The following is an 18,329-nucleotide window of genomic DNA, read 5'->3' as shown; positions in this document are numbered from 1 at the left end:
ACACACACACACGCAGCTGGTGATCCTTTTCCTTTTGGTTTTATGGCGCTGGGTTACTGTTTAACATCCCCACCCTAGTTTGAGTTTGTTTAGTAAATCGATCTAATGACTGGGCTATGGTGGCGCCATCCAATGTGTTGCTCCATGAATTATAGGCCGCTCAGCTCTCCAACCTTCCCTTTTAATGTTGTAGAACACCTTTATCATTTTCCCATTCTCAGTGTCACTTCAACTAATGTTGCACTGAGGGGCTGCTCACTGCTGGAGTACAGCGGTACACCTGGATAAATGCACATCCCAAACAGAAACAGAAACACAGGTAAGTCAAAAATTCTCCTATGAAGTATTGTTATTGAAATACAAAACATCCAGACTACATAAGAATTGTAAGTTATGTTGCTGCTTTTGTGGAGGAAGTGAAGTTTACCTTTAGTAGTTTCTCAAGGAAGTTTGGTAACATGTTCTGCTAAATCACGTGGTTTTGTATTTTGGTGGTACTCTCCGTTCACACACACTTCAATTGCTGCTAAATGTCCTGAAACCAGAAATGGCTTACAGTCATAGGATACATACAATAATGTGGCGTGTATTCAGTTTTTGTGCGTGTATGTGTTTGTTTTCAAGTGCGTTTACAGAGATTGCGTCCCCTCTCTGAACACAGACCGTATTTTGTTAAAACAGATAAGACTCACTTTGTCATGCATACCGTGCTGTAAAGATCATGTGATAACCTATTTCACAGTCTGTACAAGGTCGTAATCTGTACCAAGAGCAGTATTAGAGAGCAACAGAAAGACAAACAGGAAGATGGTAATACATTCATATATATGGTCACTATCTCCGCACAATACTGCCACTGAAAGTACATAAAAATATAACGTAATGTAATCAAACTGGACTGTCTTAAACTGTGCAGGTGATCGTCAGCCCGTTTACAGTCTAAAAACACATAGGCTCTACTTACACTGGAGAAATTACTTAAACAAATGATTTCCATTGTTAAGGGTGAATGTTATTGGCCAAACAAGCATTCAGAGTTTTCATTAGGTGGTGATACTAGTAGGAAGCATAAAGTAGCGTGACACTCAGTAAATGCCCTTGGGGAGCTTTGCTGGATATGACTTAAGGAAGCTATCTACTGTTAAGTGTTGTAGCCATAAGTGTTGTTCACAAGTTTATGTGATTCTTTAGTTCACATATTTCTATTGATTTGCACAAATTCAGATCAAATTCTTGAACAGTGGTTCAAGAACCTAACAAAATGGCAAATAAAAAGCAAATATGGAGTTGTATATATATATATACTTTACTAGAGTCGGTTGGGAGGCTGATCATCATCTGCAACTATTAAAAGCTCTAATCTAAATAAAGGTGACAGTATTATGGTCAGTTCACACAGAGATAGCCTCTTAGCACTGGGTTTTATGGCTGCAAAGAGCTTTTGGTTGCTAGGCGGACACGAGGTTTGTCAGTTATGCCCTGCTTGGTTTTCAGCTGAAGTCATGATGCCTTTTATTATCTTAAGTGTTTCTATGAATGTGTTTCTATGAATTTTATATCTATTTTAAAACTTAATTCACCTGTAACATTTAAAAATCAGTGAGTGTCTACATTATGTTTTTGCCGGGTGGTTGAAAAGATTTTATATATATTACTGAAGAGAGCAAAATGAGCAATCCAAGTGAAGATAGCTTCAGTGTTTGGAATGTTTTTTAAAATTCAAATCAATCAAGAAGAGGGTATGATTTGTCAAGTATTCAAAATGTACAAAGAAAGTGAATTCAGGTACTCATCACTACAGTAATAAAGACTTGGATTCCTAGGCGTGTTGTCCTTGCACTCAACAGTGGAGAGTGAGGTGAAAAGGAGATTTAAAAACAAACAAACAAAAAGAAACAAGCTTTTAACCTGTTCACCAAAAGCTACAGAGTAAAGTAGATTTTTACTTTTCAGTTAACATAGTTTGTTTGTTTTTTTTTTACTGATTTTATATCTGCCTCAAAGTCTCAAAGCACAAGGTTAAACCCAGCTATATCACATGATAGCTACATCAAAAACTACTCACTTACAGCACATGTAGCATATACTGTATTTTCATACTTTATCCCATATGTTTTTTAAAAAATCTTTCTAATCCTAGTTTGATGCAAATATAGTTACACACGTGAAATGGGATAAGTTAAATCTTTTGCACTCATACTACAGTGCTCTGTGTCAAGACTTTTGCATGATTGTGAGCGTGATTGTAAAGAGTAAATTCTTCACTCTCTACAAACCTGATGAGTCAGGAGGCCAGATCTCACTGCCTAGTTAAAATGTAAACTCTCTATCACTTCTCTCTCTCTTTCCCCTTCTCTCTCTCTCTGTTGTGTTTGTCTATCAGCCACTTTATTTCAGCCTCCTGTATTAGTTAATATGTCTGTTATTACACTGTGTCTGGATCCTAATCGCTTTATCTCTTAAAATCCACTGAATAATCCACAATAATGTGTATTTTGATATATTGTGCATGCAGTGGCAATATATCATCCTCAGGCCTGCTCATATGCTGTAGGTGCTTCTCTCACTGGACCACTCATTACTGATGTAGGGCATCAAATCTCCCATAATACTGCCTCTTATCATTTACAGCCTTCTCTAACACAATGCCCCAATCGGATTACCTGTAAGCCACACAATAAGATTTGGAGCAATGAAACTCCTGATGTAAAATGGGTGGGTTGGGACATTTTAACTGGTTTATGGTTGTAAATTTGAGTGTGCTTACAACATTCCTGCCCTGATAAAGGAGGCAGCACAGTGACAACTGTTTAACTTCTATTTTTGATTTCCACTTTTGCTGTCGTCTAATTCTCTGTCACATGCATTTATTAGCAAAACGCTTTTGTTTAAAGTAAGGGAGGTGAAATATGTAAGAGTATAATAGTAAATTATTTCAATATCCTGTTACGTGCGGTTTCACAGGCAGCTTCAATATACTTCCTCTATTTTTACATAGCGGAACTGTCTCATAATTCTTTAAGGAAAAGAACAAAGACATTGTGAATATATCATCCTGACTGAAAATTCTCATTCATCAGGAACAACAATACAAATATTAACACAGGCAATGTCAACATAACATCCTTGCTTTCATGGAAGTAAAAGTACAATAAACCCAGTATCAAATACAAGTTAAAACTTTGCAATGTTTCTAATGGAGTGTGGCCACTGAGGTAAATGTCATTTGAGGTGTTTCCAGTATATGGGGCAACTAATTTAAAAATATGTAGGATAAAGTTTTATGAACAAAGGGGTGGGAGGTAAACCCAAGAAGTGTGTTTGTGGAAGAGTTAATGGAAGTTATCAGTGTTTTCCACTTCACTTTGTGTCTTTATAGATTATATCTGCTGAGGTGGTGGTGCCATTACTCCACTATTGATTAGATTAGGAAACCAGTGAGGGACACGCACACACACACACACACCACACACACACACACACACATTCACAAATGTATGTGCCCATAAGAACAAAACCCCCAAACCCCTTCACCCACCCAGATATAAGCACACAGAAGCTCGTCAACATGTACATAAAATCTATCTCCTGGTAAATAAAAAGAAGGGGTGGGAAAAAAGAGGCAGAGGGGGAGAAGGGAAATTACTCCTTCACCACTATCTATCCTGGTGATAAGTGTGAGGGAGAAGGACAGATAAGTAATGTGTAATAAAGTGAGAAGTCTTAGCCTCAGCTCCTCCCCCTCTTCTTGTTCCTGGCCCAATCAGATGGGCGTTATAGATCTTTAATGCCAGGGATCTCCCTTGTCATGTCTGTAAGAATTAGGTGATAGCAAAGACAGGAAGATAGGGCTAAGAGAAAGAGAGGCTTTAGATTGAGTTGGGAGGAGAACAAGAGAGAAAAGACAAGAAGAAGAGAAAAGTGTGAGGAACGCCAGGTTGAAACAGGAATGAAGTATCCTCCTGCTCCTCAGAGTAAATCTCTGTTAGATATGGAAGTAGCCAACTATTGTGAAGGCCTGGACCCCTCATACAGTACACTGGGCTTTGAGAATGCAGAGGTGCTCTGTGGAGGAGGAGGTAAGTGTGAGTACATACACACACACACACACACACACACACACACACACACAATCCCATGTGAACACACAAGTAAGACATGCACATACTGACATGAATGTGAGTGCAAACATCATTTAACCAGTAGGTGCATTAGGGTTCACTTATACAGTCCATACTGATACTTAGATCAATTGCTGCACTTGGATTGATGTTCTTACTAGATTTATCTCACATTGTTACAGTGGAGTGAAGATTCTAGTTAACAAATAAGCTTTTGTTGAACTGTTTTGCCCATATAAACATTTAGTTTTTCACAATTAGACCAGTGTCAAATATAACAGTGTCACTAATGTGACACCTCTTTTCTGAAGGGGGTGGGATGAGTCACTTGCCTCATAGCCAGATGAGGAGGTGAGTTAGTTTGTAAGACAAAAAAAATACTGATGAAGTGAAGTGAGACCAGCTGATTCAAATGAGTTGCTTTTTGCAGAAAGGGAAATTAGTAGTTTAGTTTTTACATAATATGGTTTGTATGTCAAAAATAAGTGATGGGGAAACTCATGACATTTTAGTGCTGGCCAATAGTGCATGTATCCAGTTGTCTGTTAACAGTGACAATGAATTCTACCTATTGCTTGTATATGCTTGTGGAAATTTGTGGTTGTGAAAGAAAGGGCCGGGTAGAAGTTGTAAAAGTGCAAAATCAGAATGTTAATAAAACTGTTAGGCCAGAATTGCAGGTATGTGTCGTAAAGATATTTTATTGAAGGGCGAGCACGCATCTCAGTGATACACTGATGTCACCCCAGCATGTGAACAGAAAGTTTGTCCAACATTAACTCATCTTACACTGGCGCTGTGGGACTGAAAGAGATGCGTGTAGGGAGAATGTGAACGTGTCTGTTGAAGCATCTTAAATTTTTATGTGCACATGCTATGTTTATGTTGTGTTCTATTTGGTAGGTTCTGACAGCAATAAATATGCAGATAATGATAATGATTATGGTGATGATTATGGAGATGATGCTGCTGATAATGATTAGAATCATGATAACCATGATTATGATGATAACAATGAGGATATGACAGTACAAATAAAGACATCTGCAGTAATGTTTAATATGCATGGCAACTGAACTGCCATGTATTATTTATGTTGATTTATATTTTGCCCTTTAATGTAATGTGCTTTACATTTACAACCACACAAATGACTTTGCAGTTATACAAACCCAAACATGTACTATAGAATATGCACACAATACATTATGAGAGTAGTAATAGTAATAGTGCACTTTCCACTAAAACAGTTCTTTAGGAATGGTAATAACAGTCAACTGACAAGCATTAGTTTCCCACACTTACATACACATACACATGCATAAATGAGAGTAAGTGTAAGCTTTGGAGACTCAAAGATGAATATATTCTTCCAACAGTAAGACTTCATGTAGTGACAAATTAAAGTTCCTTTAAATTAAAGTTCCTTTAATTTGTCAAACTTTAATTTGACAAATTAAAGAACTTTAAAGGAACTTTAATTTGTAGAAAAAAATGTCAAAAACAAGTTATTGCAGCGATGTATGATGTAACACTCCAAAGATCTGACTTCATGAATCAGCTGGAAGTAACTCTCATACCTAACTGATTTTAACCTCAATTATTTCACTTTTCCTCAAACACAGACTTTTGCCGTCACACTCAATTGAAGAATTCTAAAATACCATAGAAATTATACAAATACTTTTTCAATTAGATAAAATAATGCAGGACAGGGACCACTGTGGTCCTGTGCTGTCAGATATGTGCTGTGTTGTGCATCAGACTGTACTGAACAGTTTCTGGATATGTACTGCAATCCATTGCTTCTGTCTGTTTGAGTATTCATATCTATACTAGTGTACGTTATATAAAGATGTATATGCACTTATGTGGATATACATGCGTGTTTACCTGTGTGTTTCAGACAGCATGCCAACAGAGCCGAGCCTGCCCGGTCCAGATGGGGTCAGCAGTAACTGTGCAATCTGTGGAGACAAAGCCACAGGGAAACATTATGGAGCCTCCAGCTGTGACGGCTGTAAAGGCTTCTTCAGACGCTCCATACGCAAGAGCCACGTCTACACTTGCAGGTATAAAAAGCAAGAACTCAATTTATACATACAAATACATGCTAATTTTAAGACAATTTACATTATATACAGGCATAAGTGTGCACATACAGTACACATGTTCTTGAGCATGTGCATTCTTATGATCATGTGCAGATATCTAATTATAATTCTTTCAGTATTACTAACTTACTTTTCAATGCAGTCATCATGTCATGGCATGACACATTACAGTTACAGAACACTGTGTCATCTCTGTAAAATTACTTATATGTTCCTCATATGCAGGTTCAGCAGGCAGTGCATTGTGGATAAAGATAAGAGGAACCAGTGTCGTTTCTGCAGACTCAACAAATGCTTTAGAGCTGGCATGAAAAAAGAAGGTATGGAAACTTTATTCCTGACCCCTGGATAAGAGAGAAAGTAGAGAACACTGAATTGTTAGACCTCATGACCAAAAATGTTATATTTTCTTTAATACTGAAATTATAGAGTAATACAAAATATATTTGTACAATGACATATGTACAGTTAGTAATCCATACATTTCTTGATATAGTTTATTTCTATTTTTGCTCCCAAGAGAGGGCACTCATTTAAAATGGCACTGAAGGAAAGGTTGTCCTCAGAGAATTTGAAAGCTGCCTCAAGATGGTTGAAATTAGCTCAGCCATAAAATAGATGATTACTTAGTGTATGTGTATTTATGAGGGGTATAACCTTGGCACAGGGCTTTATGACACCTAATCATGTGTTATTCAAACATGTTGTTCTGGATTGCAACTGGTTAACGTTTGACTCCTCTTGCTGATGCCAGCCTGTATGACTATTTTCCTAAATATTGCTGCCTAGTGTCTGCTGTCATCAATTGCATTCAGGATTTCTTTTTTTCTTTCCACTCAACAGTCACGATAAACAAACATGGAAATTCTTGGGAACAATAAACCAGGACTGAGACTTGAATATTAGCAAGACATATTCTTGTATGGATGTCAGTTGAATATCAGTTAAATTTTCTGAGGAAAATACACGGAGTACTGTCTCTTCCATGTTCCCTTTGTTTTCTCTTTCTGTTTCACACACATATAACTTTAGCAATCTGTTTTATTTTAGCTGTACAGAATGAGAGAGATCGGATCAGCTCCCGGAGAAGTATCCCTGACTCCCAAGACCTCCCACCCATTACTATTCTGGCCCAAGCAGAATCACTGTCCCAACAGGTGACAATCATCCATGTGAATTTCATATTTTTCTACTAATGTATGGTTGTATGTGAGCTAATGTTAGCATCATCAGACAGCATCATGCAGCTTGCCTAAGTGCACACACACAAGGCAATTTAATGTCACAAATTGTGACTCAGGAAACTATTATTTTCTCCAGATCTCTCCTCCAGTTGTTATAGCAGACATAACAGAGCAGAAGTCAGCCACTGTTGGGGATGTATGCGACTCGATGAGACAGCAGTTACTGGTGTTGGTGGAATGGGCCAAATATATTCCTACCTTTGGAGAACTGCCACTGGATGACCAGGTAACACGGCTGTGTTGCATGATGGGTAATCTGTGATTACACTATTAATTGCATTTAGTCATTCAGCCAGTGCATACTTTGATCTAATTTATGTTTTCAGAAATAAAGTTAAAACCAATAACTATTAAATTCACTTTTAAATTCCAACACTTTTTAAGTCTTTCCATGTAAGATGTGTTTAGCTTTTGTGGGTATGTGAATATGCTTTGCACTCTAGTTAGATTAAAGCACTTTCTGTTTGAATTCAAAAAGGTCCTTAATTAACACTGCAGTGCATTTATGAAGCAATGATTAAGTAGTGTGCTATAGATGTTACTTCAAATTAGCTTACAGAGTCTACAGAGTACAGTATACTACAGTACAAGTATGCCCCCCCTGTCTGATTTATTTAAGGGCAAAAGGGGAGGCATTGTTGCATTGTTTGTGTTCTTTGTTTAACTGTGGGTGTGTATCTTTGTCTCCAGGTGAGCTTGCTCAGGGCTCACGCAGGTGAACACCTCTTGCTCGGGGTTGCCAAAAGGTCAATGCCATTCAAGGACTTCCTGCTTTTAGGTACAAAATGACCACTGACCACTAGAATGGCATCTTATTTATACGTGGTGCAAGCAGGTGGTTCAGCACTGAAGTGTGAAGACTGATCAAATGTTGTGTTAGCTGAGAATGATTAACTAAAGGTTTCTGTTTCTTTCTTTATGACTTCAAAAGTGTCTCTTGTAAACAGCATTACTCATTACTGGGGCATTTACCAGCATCATACTGTAGGCACATCAGTCAACTACATACACTCAAGAAGTCAAACACACGCTTTCTGCATTGCTATTCTTCTTCCCCACACCCCTTTAGCATAACCTTGACTGAAACACTTACACGGGTTTAAACAAAAGTCTACATGATTTAACTTATCTTTCTCTCAAGGCTAAACCTATTCCCCTCACCTCTCCACACAAGCACACCCCAGCACTCCTCCCCATACACACCCACATACCTTTCACTTGCTTTCAACTCCCTTCAACACTGCCACTGACCAATACTCTCTCCTTGCCCTGCAGGTAATGGTTGTGTGATACACAGAAACAGTCCTGAACCAGAGATATGCAGGGTAGCCAACCGAGTGTTGGATGAGCTGGTCCAGCCCTTTCAGGATATTCAAATAGACGACAATGAGTTTGCAGCGCTCAAGGCTATTGTCTTCTTTGACCCAGGTAATGAGAAAACAAGTAACGTTTAGTATTTTAGCCATCAGAGGATTTTTGAGGTACAGTTAATAACAAATGCTAGTAATAAGTTTACTCTTTCTGGGGATGAGTGGTTACCCTATTTTGCTTCTCCTTTCAGGAACTATTCTCTGTATGTCTCATTTTAAATGTCATCTGTTTGTTAAAGTAAGTGAAAAGCTGAGTGTGGTATTTTTAGAGAACTAGAACAATACTGCTTTAGGTTATGGAAACTACTTATGCAAGATTAGGATAATATTTTGGAAACTGTAATTGATAGTAACCTTGGCACAGACTTTTATGACACTTAATCATGTATTATTGGTGTTGGTAATATGTAACAGCCCACAAATTTATCAGATTCGTCATCATATTGTATAAAACTTAAGGGATCAATAAAGTCGGTCTAAGTCTAAGTCTAAAAAATACTAAATGCTAAGTGAATAATGTAGATGTCAATCTTATGCATTATAAAAGATTATCAATTGCCATTTCTATCCAGATCCCTCTTTTCCCAACCTATCCCATCCATCTAGTTACATTTCCCCACAAAGTTACATCACAATCCCACATGCCTACTTTTTATGTCTCCTTGGCCTAGTCTGCCCCCCTTTTCTCTCCCCTCAAATAAATCCCCTCATTTTGCCTTCATGGCCCAGTTTGACCATAATCATTCCATCAATTCCACTCATATCCTCAATTCCATCCCTGATCTTTCTGGGGTTTTTTTCCCCCTCACCCTCCTGTCCTTCAATCCATTCCTTCACCCCTCCCTCCCTTAACACCCCCCCCAAATCCCCATTCTTTGCCTCCCCAATCCGCAGATGCAAAGTCTTTGCGGGACCCTTCGAAAATCAAGGCCATGCGTCTACAGGTAGGTCAAGCATTTGAGTAGCAGTTCTTTTCTGGTATGTTCTCTTATAATTTGCAGTGAATTGTGTTTAGAGAGTGTATCCAAGCCTTATTATCACTGTGTATTATACATTACATTTTATTTTGTGTATTTACGCATTTATCACTAATATATCAGACAACTTACAAGGACAAGGCAGTTTGCTTACACTGACAGAGACATGGCATTGTGAATGTGTATGTGTGTGTGTGTGTGTGTGTGTCTGCAGGTTCAGATGAGTCTAGAAGACTACATTAATGACCGTCAGTATGACTCTAGGGGTCGTTTTGGAGAGCTGCTGCTCCTGTTACCCACCCTGCAGAGCATCACCTGGCAGATGATCGAACAGCTCCAGTTCATTAAGCTCTGCGGCCTGGCCAAGATAGACAACCTGCTGCATGAGATGCTGCTGGGAGGTGAGACTGGGCCCGTGTCTGTGCTTGTAAACCTGCAGAGAGAAAAATAGGGGTGACCTTCAACAAGACCACCAAACGCTCCTGAGGAACTCCTCAGTGGTTTATGTGTGGAACTGTACAAGTCTGAAGCAATGAAGTATACATGTTCAACAAAGTTTTTGTTGCTAGATAAGTACAGTGAGTGAAAAGTTAAAATTTTAGCATAACTGTGTGTAATTCACATAGTTAAGGCCAAAATAGACATCCTGCTATAGTACATGAGATGCTGCTAGATGACATTTGAAAACATATCTAAATGTGTATAAATAAGGAAGGAAGTCAAAATGTGTCAAAAGTATTCTAAGCAGGGCCATGTCAGACAACTCAAGCATAAGAGGAGGTGTAGAAATAAAGTAAGAACTCTTTTTTGCCCCACATGCTAAAAACAACCCCAACATGACAACCTGACTTTTACAGAGGACCATGTAGAGATAGAGCTGCATTTATTTTTTACACTATGTAGGAATGTGGAACTAACATAACAAAACCCCATACTATTGAAATATTTTTTGAGATGATTATATATTAAAATAATATATTTTGGAGACCAAACAACCTAACCAGACACAAAAATTAGTAGGTTGAGATTGTGAAATGAAATGATCCACTGATTTGAAAGTGATACTGATAGACAAACTGGTTTAGTTGGACATGCTACAGAGCTGCTAGCATAGATTTCATAGCCATTTTAAATGAAGTCATGCAGGCCTAACACAATTACTATTCAGAACATGCACACATATCAATACACTTCTGTAATTAGAAGCTTAGAAATTTATTCTTGCACAGAAAAAAGTAATTCTTCTCAGTCTGATAAAGGCTTGTTAGGTTAAAAGTCACATTAGGCAAAAAGAAATCTGCATTTTGGTAGAGTTTTGGTTGCGATCTATTGAAGCTGATAGGTGATTAATGAGTTGCTGTATTATGTGTTAAGGCCTAACATCAGAGCCCACACACCTGCACCACCCAGCACACACCCAGCTGGCCCAGGACCCTATGACTGGACACACACTGGTCATCGGCACCATGCCTATTGTTCACACTTCACAGATAGGTAAGACCCACATACTTGACAGCTGTGAGACATGCAGGCAATCACACAACTACATCTACCCATACAGGCGCAAATCATCTGACACAGAAGAAACATCAGAGCAAAACTGATGTATGATTTATCTCTTCTCATGAAATGTCACAAAAGCGTGTGCCAGGTGCATTTCCATTAGCAGTTGAAATAAATAGGCACCCAAATAGGCATCCTGAATGTGAAAAAAATCCATAAAAATTAATGAATCAAAGAACTGATGAGCACTGGCCATATTCTATGCTTTCATTTTAAAATAAAAAATGCATTTGGCAATATTACACCAACTAATGGCCACGCAAGATTGATGTGAACAGTATCTATAAAGGAGCAACTATAGATGTACCACCTCCCATGGGCCACATTGGATGCATTTTACAGACTATAAATATATATATAGAAATCTCTTTTTTTTCCTCAAACAAAAACATTTTTATGAGCAAAAAGTAAAATAAAATGTCTCACTGTCTCTGCCTCCCTTCCTGCAGCCTCTCCAGACACTCCCATCCCATCGCCCCCGCAGGGTCCTGCGCCAGAGATGTATAAACACTTTCCTCAGCCTCTTTGTCCTCCAGCCAGCCCCTCGCCTTCCTCGCAGACAGACCCCTGACTTCTCCCTGCACTCTGTCAAAGAAGCTGACAATGGGATCAGCTTCCCTGCCCTCTATTCATCATCCCAGTTATGGTATAAAACTTAAGGCAATATCTGTTCAGTGTCTGTGGTTAGACTTTACCCTACATCTCCTCCTGTGAGTCCTGGTGGTGATGCAACAATAACTCAGATATAATTAAAGCTGCCATATGTGGCACTTTCAAACTTGAATATGTCAGTTGCAAATTTTCTAACATTTTTGTGCTCCCCTGTGCTCCCTTTTTAAATCCAGTATTCACTCACTCAGTTTTAAAACACCATCATCTCAGTAAGACAGAGTGCATGCAACTGAACATGATGGCGATTAAAAGATAACAAAAACAATACAATAAAAACGTGTGTACCATCTCAAACCTTTGATTTGTTTGAATCATAGTTTATCTTTTTAACAATGTCTCCATTGATTGGACACAGATGAGCAGAAAATGCCCTCAGTCTTTTTGTGCAGTGCAGTTTATCATCTGTGCATATCTGATCATGTGTAAATGTACAAAATACAATCTAATCATAATTTGCAGATTTTGATTTTTTTTTTTTTACCTAAAAACTCATTATGGATTGTACAGAGGAAGTAACTGTATTTTTACACATATTTGTAGAAATTAATAAGAGTAAATGGTTTGTATTTACTACTGAGCCATGGATACATATAACTTAAAAAATGGCACATACATATTCTTAATATACATATGTTCAGCAGCTAAAACATCAATTAAGGTGTATAGTGGTTTGTGGCCAAGGTGAACATGATAATAATAGAGTTAGCATTTATAAATATACTTAAAAAGACCTCATGTTAAATATAAAAAGGAATGTGGATAATTTATAATATTTTAATAAATTCCTGTATATAGTAAAATGATGATTGCAAATGATATGATGGCTAATCAGAACCAACTGTCTTGCTTTATTCAACCTCTTGAATCATCTGTATACTTTTTAAATGTTTGGTTTGTGTTGATAATGTGTACATTTCTTAATTTATAAATTGATTAAATTGTGATTTTGACTAACTGACTATTGTATTTAAAATGAACCGGTCAATGTGGATCAGCTGAAATTTACTGAGAGACTGACTAAACAGTATGGTACACTACAGTAGCACCCTCTTACTGTAGGGAGAAAAAACAGCACCAGCAGTAAATGGACCACTTATAGTATATGTCGTACATGTATCAGCACACCCAGTGAAATGGGTATGCATTCATTCATACATTTTCCTACTTTTATAAAATAGGGGAAAGTAAACAAAATGTGAGATGGAAAAAATGATTCATTTCCAATTTATCTGTTGCTATAGCCACAACAATATAATTTCAGTAGATATTTGTTAAAGAAAAAAAAAATAAAACTGACATTTTTTTCAAATTTGATCCTGAAAGGAAAACAATATAGACAGGCAGATGATGATAAATTGAAAGAAATGTATTTCAATATAGTTTCCCCCCACATGCAATAATACTGAGTGTGGTTTGTCCATTACTTCCCTCATGGAAGTCATCATGCTCCCCCACAGTTCCATTGGTCTGGGATGTACAGTTTGTATCCAGAGCTTTATTGGCAAGCTATTGAGACTGCACTGCCGGATGATGCTGCTCATCTAAAATCAAACTAGTTTCCCTCGCCTTCCATCTGAGAAAACACACTCTGAGACAAAGCCTAAAGCCAAACTAGAATGTAAAACTGTAATTTAAGCTGAAACTGAGCTGCACTGGGGCCAACTGTACTTTTAAATCTGTGATTTTGTTTATGTCCATCCAAACACAATAATTTTCTTGGGGTTTATGTGTGTGTGAGTGTTTGTGTGCCGTGGATGAGACCAGAGGATAAAGCTAAGAGCTCTTATTCTCTGTATATTGTTGTGTGACTCAGAAAAAACACTCAGGTTATTTATGGCAGAGGAGATGATGCTGTCTAGAATCAACATGGCCAAATCCTCCTATCAACTCCATAATGGACAAGCTACCTGGCTTAGGTCAAAACAACACCACCTACAACAGGAAGATGTGTGCATGTGTATATACTGTATGTGTGTGTATGCTCCTACCTGCAATTTATTTATAGTTTACACGGGTGCATGTGTGTACACTTCTATATGTGTATTTTGTGGAAGTGTGTGCATGTGTGTGTACCCAGGGAGCTTTAATCAAAGGCCTATAGTGAGGAGATGTGGGGGCCCTCTCTTTCTTTTTTTCTTCAGATAAAACTGTGTGTTAGCATGCCAGTCACATATCTCATCTGAGACGCACCACTCTCCTCCCCACACCTCACCACAGCCCACACTGACAGCATGCTATTACACACCAGTATGACGCTTGCTCCACCTGAGCAGGATGGCGAGGCAAAGAAATAGAGGGATGAAGAGTTAGAGGAGGATGGAGGAGCCAAGGATGGACAGGAAAATGATTTTTTTTTTTTTTTTTTTTTTTTTTTTGTCGTAGTTACATCTTAGTTTTATTTCTTACCTTGGTTGTAATTGCAAAATTTCTACTGAGGCCATAATAATAATTAGTAATAATTATTAGTAGTGTGTTGTGTACTTTTCTCACATATTTGTTAATTTTGAAATTAGTGCAAAAGATTTGAAAGCAATATTAAGATTGAGAAATTCTTTAGATGTGAGAAGATATTCTAATATATATAAGATATGCTCAACTCACCTGCTAGATGAAAATACACTGTTAATGATAAAATCTTCTTTAAATGGACTACTATATCCTGGGTTGTGCGTAATTATTAACATCTTTTTTGCATTTAATTAATTAACTAATTATTGAAACTGTTCAAAAGTTGCAAAAAAATGGACCTGGATGAAACATATTTCCCCTTTTTCTGGTCATCTGTCCATCAAATAACTGATCCATCTATCTCTCTATCCACCCATCCAACTATTCATCCTTTTTCCTCTCATAACCACTAGATGGCAGTACAGGTCTGTGGTTTCACAACAGACAAACTGCCCTTTATCAATGTACTTTGCCCTTCCTCTGTCATTCTAGGTCAAAATAATGAGATGAATGTAAAAAATTAAATGAAACTAAAAAACCTTTTTAAATTACATTTTGATGCCGTGAGCATTCTTACTCAGCTGCAGCATTTTTAAGATGACTCCCTGTGTATTTCAATCATGTTTATGTCAAACAATTTCAAGAAAAGTGAGAAACGTACTGGCATATGTTACATGTTTTGTTATATTTATAATATGGCTCTTTTCATCTGCAGTTCAACACACTTATTAAAGATGTTATATTACGATTATTTAAACAACAAATATGAATCTAAGAGTGTGTTTCAGCATATTTTAGCTAAGCTTTACATTTTGTTTCCAAACCATTTGAACAGATTATTGTCTGAAAAATAGGCATCAAAGATTGCAGAGTCACATACTCAAGCTCTGCACCATGCAGGGGAATACTGGTGCAGTCTGAAATGAATGGCATGTGTCAACGATTCCAGATTAGAGCCGGAGATTGCAGACTATCATTCCTCACCAGTGCGTTTACCCATAATTCCCCTTCTGTCTCCAACATATACGATGATTCCTCCTCTAGGAGACAAGGTGAGGCTCTGTGAATCTCTGCCTCCAACTCTGGAATGAATTTAAAACCTCTCCTGAGTGATTTTCTCTGTCTCCGTTCTGCGACTGTGTGTGTGTGTGAGTGTTGTATGCATGTGTGGTTTCTGATTATACCACAGCATTGGGTAAAGGGAAGGAAAATACAGTGACAGCTTCATTTCCAAAGCTGAGTTCACTTAAATGAGGGATTAAAGCAAGCAAGAGGGTTAGGGCTCACCTCGGCCTTCAATGACAGCTTTCCCTCCTTAAAAATCACTCTTTTCCTCTCCCTGTCTGTCTCTCTCAGTCTCACCCCTCTTTCTGTTTCCATCTTTATTTTCATCTCACTTTTTCCTCCTCTTTTATTCTGTCATTCCCTGTTTAGGTTGTCTGTTTAGTCTTGCTACTGCTCATTTTGCCCAGAGAGATACAAACACAGATATAAATTTTAAAAACACAGTTGCAGGGAGCTGGGGTGCGCTCTACATCATGATGATGGGGACCAGGTTAGAGCAATGAAATTAGGGGTTAGGGCCATGCAAGGGTGTGTGTGTGTGAGTGTGTGTGTTTGTGGGGTACATTAGGGAAATGAAAAGGGGTGGACCACTGATGGCTTCTGAGATGCAGACTTGTTAGAATACAGGAATAAAAAAAAGACAGGAGACAGAAGAGATGACAGCATGGATGATAAGATGAGTAGTGCAGTAATGAAAACGGCCCTATGTACCCCGAGATTACATGGGGGATGAGACTGGAGAAAGGGAGAAAGAGAGAAGGAGAGAAAGAGAGAGAGGGGTATACTATAGATGGGAAAATGGGGGAGAAGGGAGTATGAGAGGGAGTAAAAGATGGAGACTCATTTTTGATGAACCATGGTGAGACTCAGCTGGAACAGACATGGCACTTGATGTGAAAGGAGGAGAAGAAGAAGAAGAGAAGAGAAGAGAAGAGAAGAGAAGAGAAGAGAAGAGAAGAGAAGAGAAGAGGTATTACAACTCAGAACGAAGCAAGCCCACTCTGAATGATAAGTGTCTCACGCGCTGCGGGTTATGGGAAGTTCACACAAACAAATGACTCCCATTTGCCAGAGGCGAGGGACACAACTGAGAAAGAAGGGGCGAGAGAGAGAAGGAGGAGAAGAGGAGAGAGCTGGAGAGGAAGAAGGAGGGAGAGGACTGAATACTAGAGCCATGATTTCAGATAACTCCATATGCATTGAGAAAATATTTACCTTTTTACCCCTCTAATGTTTTCATGGGTTTGCACCGTAAACTAAAGCACCTTCAATCCAAAAGATATTAGGAACCCTGTAGTGAAGTGCAGTAAAAGTCTGTGCTCAGTATCTTAAATTATAGGGCGTCTTTGGACCTTGGTCAATAACACTAAATGTATTGCAAATTGTGGCATGTAGGTGGGCTATGTTTTGCACCGTAAGAGGTGATATCTAACAGTAATAAGGGTGCATGAATACTGCCCTTATTTATACATTAAGCAGCATGGAATCAAAGCTAAGTATGGCTGGATACCTCTCTTTGAAAATGCCTTTACTATAGTTGTAACCATGTGACAGGAAGGCCAAGCAGCCTGCAGGTTTTCATTTTAACAAAACAAGCCACTGATTTTGACTCCTACTCCCGCTTTTCTGGTTATAGGTGTGTTTTTCCGTTAAATAAAAAGATTTAGAGTTTGGTTCAAGTGACAACTTCCAGAGAAACCTGTGCTTAAGAGAGCTGAGCAGCAGACCCAATAGCTACAATTTAACAGGACTGGACAGGTGTCTTGATAGAGGACTGGATATACTTGGTAATGCAGGGATTCAACCCATGACCTTCAGTTCATGTCACATTTCTTTTTACTAAATGAACAAATCTAAGAATTCACAGCCATACTAGTACCTCTGTGAGGCTGAGGAAATGGTGCTTTGAGCTTAATGCCCTTGTTAGCATACTAACATTTTCTAATTAGCAATTAAACCCAAAGTAGAGGTGAAGCTGATTGAAATGTCACTGGTTTTGCAGGTATTTGTTCATAAACCAAAATAGCGGACAAACTGAAACTTTGGCCTGATGATGGGGCTGAGATGAGAGGTTACGTGATCACAATTGTTACTGCAATTCACCCTGAGGGCAACAAAAACGTCTACCAAAATTTCAGGGAAATCTATCCAGTAGTTATCAAGACATTTCACACAAAACCTCATGGTCCTGCTGGAGGAAAAATCAGGAATGTCTGTACAACATTTTATGGCAATCCATCCAATAGGTGTTGAGATATAAGTCTGGACCAAAGTGGTGAACTGATGGACAGACCAGCATTGCTATTGCTGGCATGGAGAAAACACACATATTTATATATCTATGTAGGACTTAAACAGCAAATCCACCTTACCTTCAAATGAACCAGTGGTGAAGTGTGATTATTTAGTATTCCTGAGGACAAAAGAAAAGAAAAAAAATCACCAGACGATACACAACAACGTTTCCAAAACAGATACGATGGAGAAGGAAAAGCTGTACCTAAAACATCATCTTCAAGTTGTAGACATTTGTTTTCAGACCCAGAGAATCATGGAAGAAGAGTTTCTTACCATTTTTCTGTTGAGCAATCAGGGAGAAATCCATCACAGACGAGGATTTCTCCAGTGACATCGCATCAATAGTCCATAATGCCATAATGCAGTCACAAGACATGTTGTGTCTTGAGTAATTGGTGACCCTCACTTTTTCTCAACCGGAAAAGCCCCCTCCCATGCTCTCTCCAGCTTCATCGCT

At 38.3% G+C, this 18,329-nt stretch overlaps 1 protein-coding gene across 5 annotated transcripts; it reads left to right on the top strand.

Moving 5' to 3' along the window:
* Window positions 1-72: 72 nt before the first annotated feature.
* Window positions 73-13,034, top strand: hnf4g (hepatocyte nuclear factor 4, gamma). 5 transcript variants are annotated; one of them, XM_018701994.2, is made up of 11 exons: window positions 73-319; window positions 6,028-6,193; window positions 6,461-6,555; window positions 7,286-7,407; window positions 7,556-7,705; window positions 8,170-8,257; window positions 8,755-8,907; window positions 9,744-9,793; window positions 10,041-10,227; window positions 11,201-11,320; window positions 11,839-13,034. In XM_018701994.2, the coding sequence occupies exons 1-11, from the start codon at window positions 289-291 to the stop codon at window positions 11,958-11,960; spliced, it is 1,284 nt and encodes a 427-aa protein (XP_018557510.1). In that variant the 5' UTR covers window positions 73-288; the 3' UTR covers window positions 11,961-13,034. The 5 variants fall into 5 exon arrangements, with proteins under 5 accessions (XP_018557510.1, XP_018557506.1, XP_018557507.1 ...); XM_018701990.2 differs by lacking the exon at window positions 73-319 and adding an exon at window positions 3,464-4,085; XM_018701991.2 differs by lacking the exon at window positions 73-319 and adding an exon at window positions 3,467-4,079.
* Window positions 13,035-18,329: the final 5,295 nt, after the last annotated feature.

The sequence above is a fragment of the Lates calcarifer genome, linkage group LG24 (genome assembly GCF_001640805.2).
Source record: "Lates calcarifer isolate ASB-BC8 linkage group LG24, TLL_Latcal_v3, whole genome shotgun sequence".
NCBI lineage: Eukaryota > Metazoa > Chordata > Actinopteri > Centropomidae > Lates > Lates calcarifer.
This window is presented reverse-complemented; position numbering and strand designations above follow the sequence as displayed.

Coding starts and splice junctions, on each gene's coding strand:
- hnf4g (XM_018701990.2), top strand. CDS start 3,950: ATGAAGTATCCTCCTGCTCCTCAGAGTAAATCTCTGTTAGATATGGAA. Junction 6,556..7,285: donor AGCTGGCATGAAAAAAGAAG/GTATGGAAACTT, acceptor GTTTTATTTTAG/CTGTACAGAATGAGAGAGAT. Junction 10,228..11,200: donor GCATGAGATGCTGCTGGGAG/GTGAGACTGGGC, acceptor TTATGTGTTAAG/GCCTAACATCAGAGCCCACA.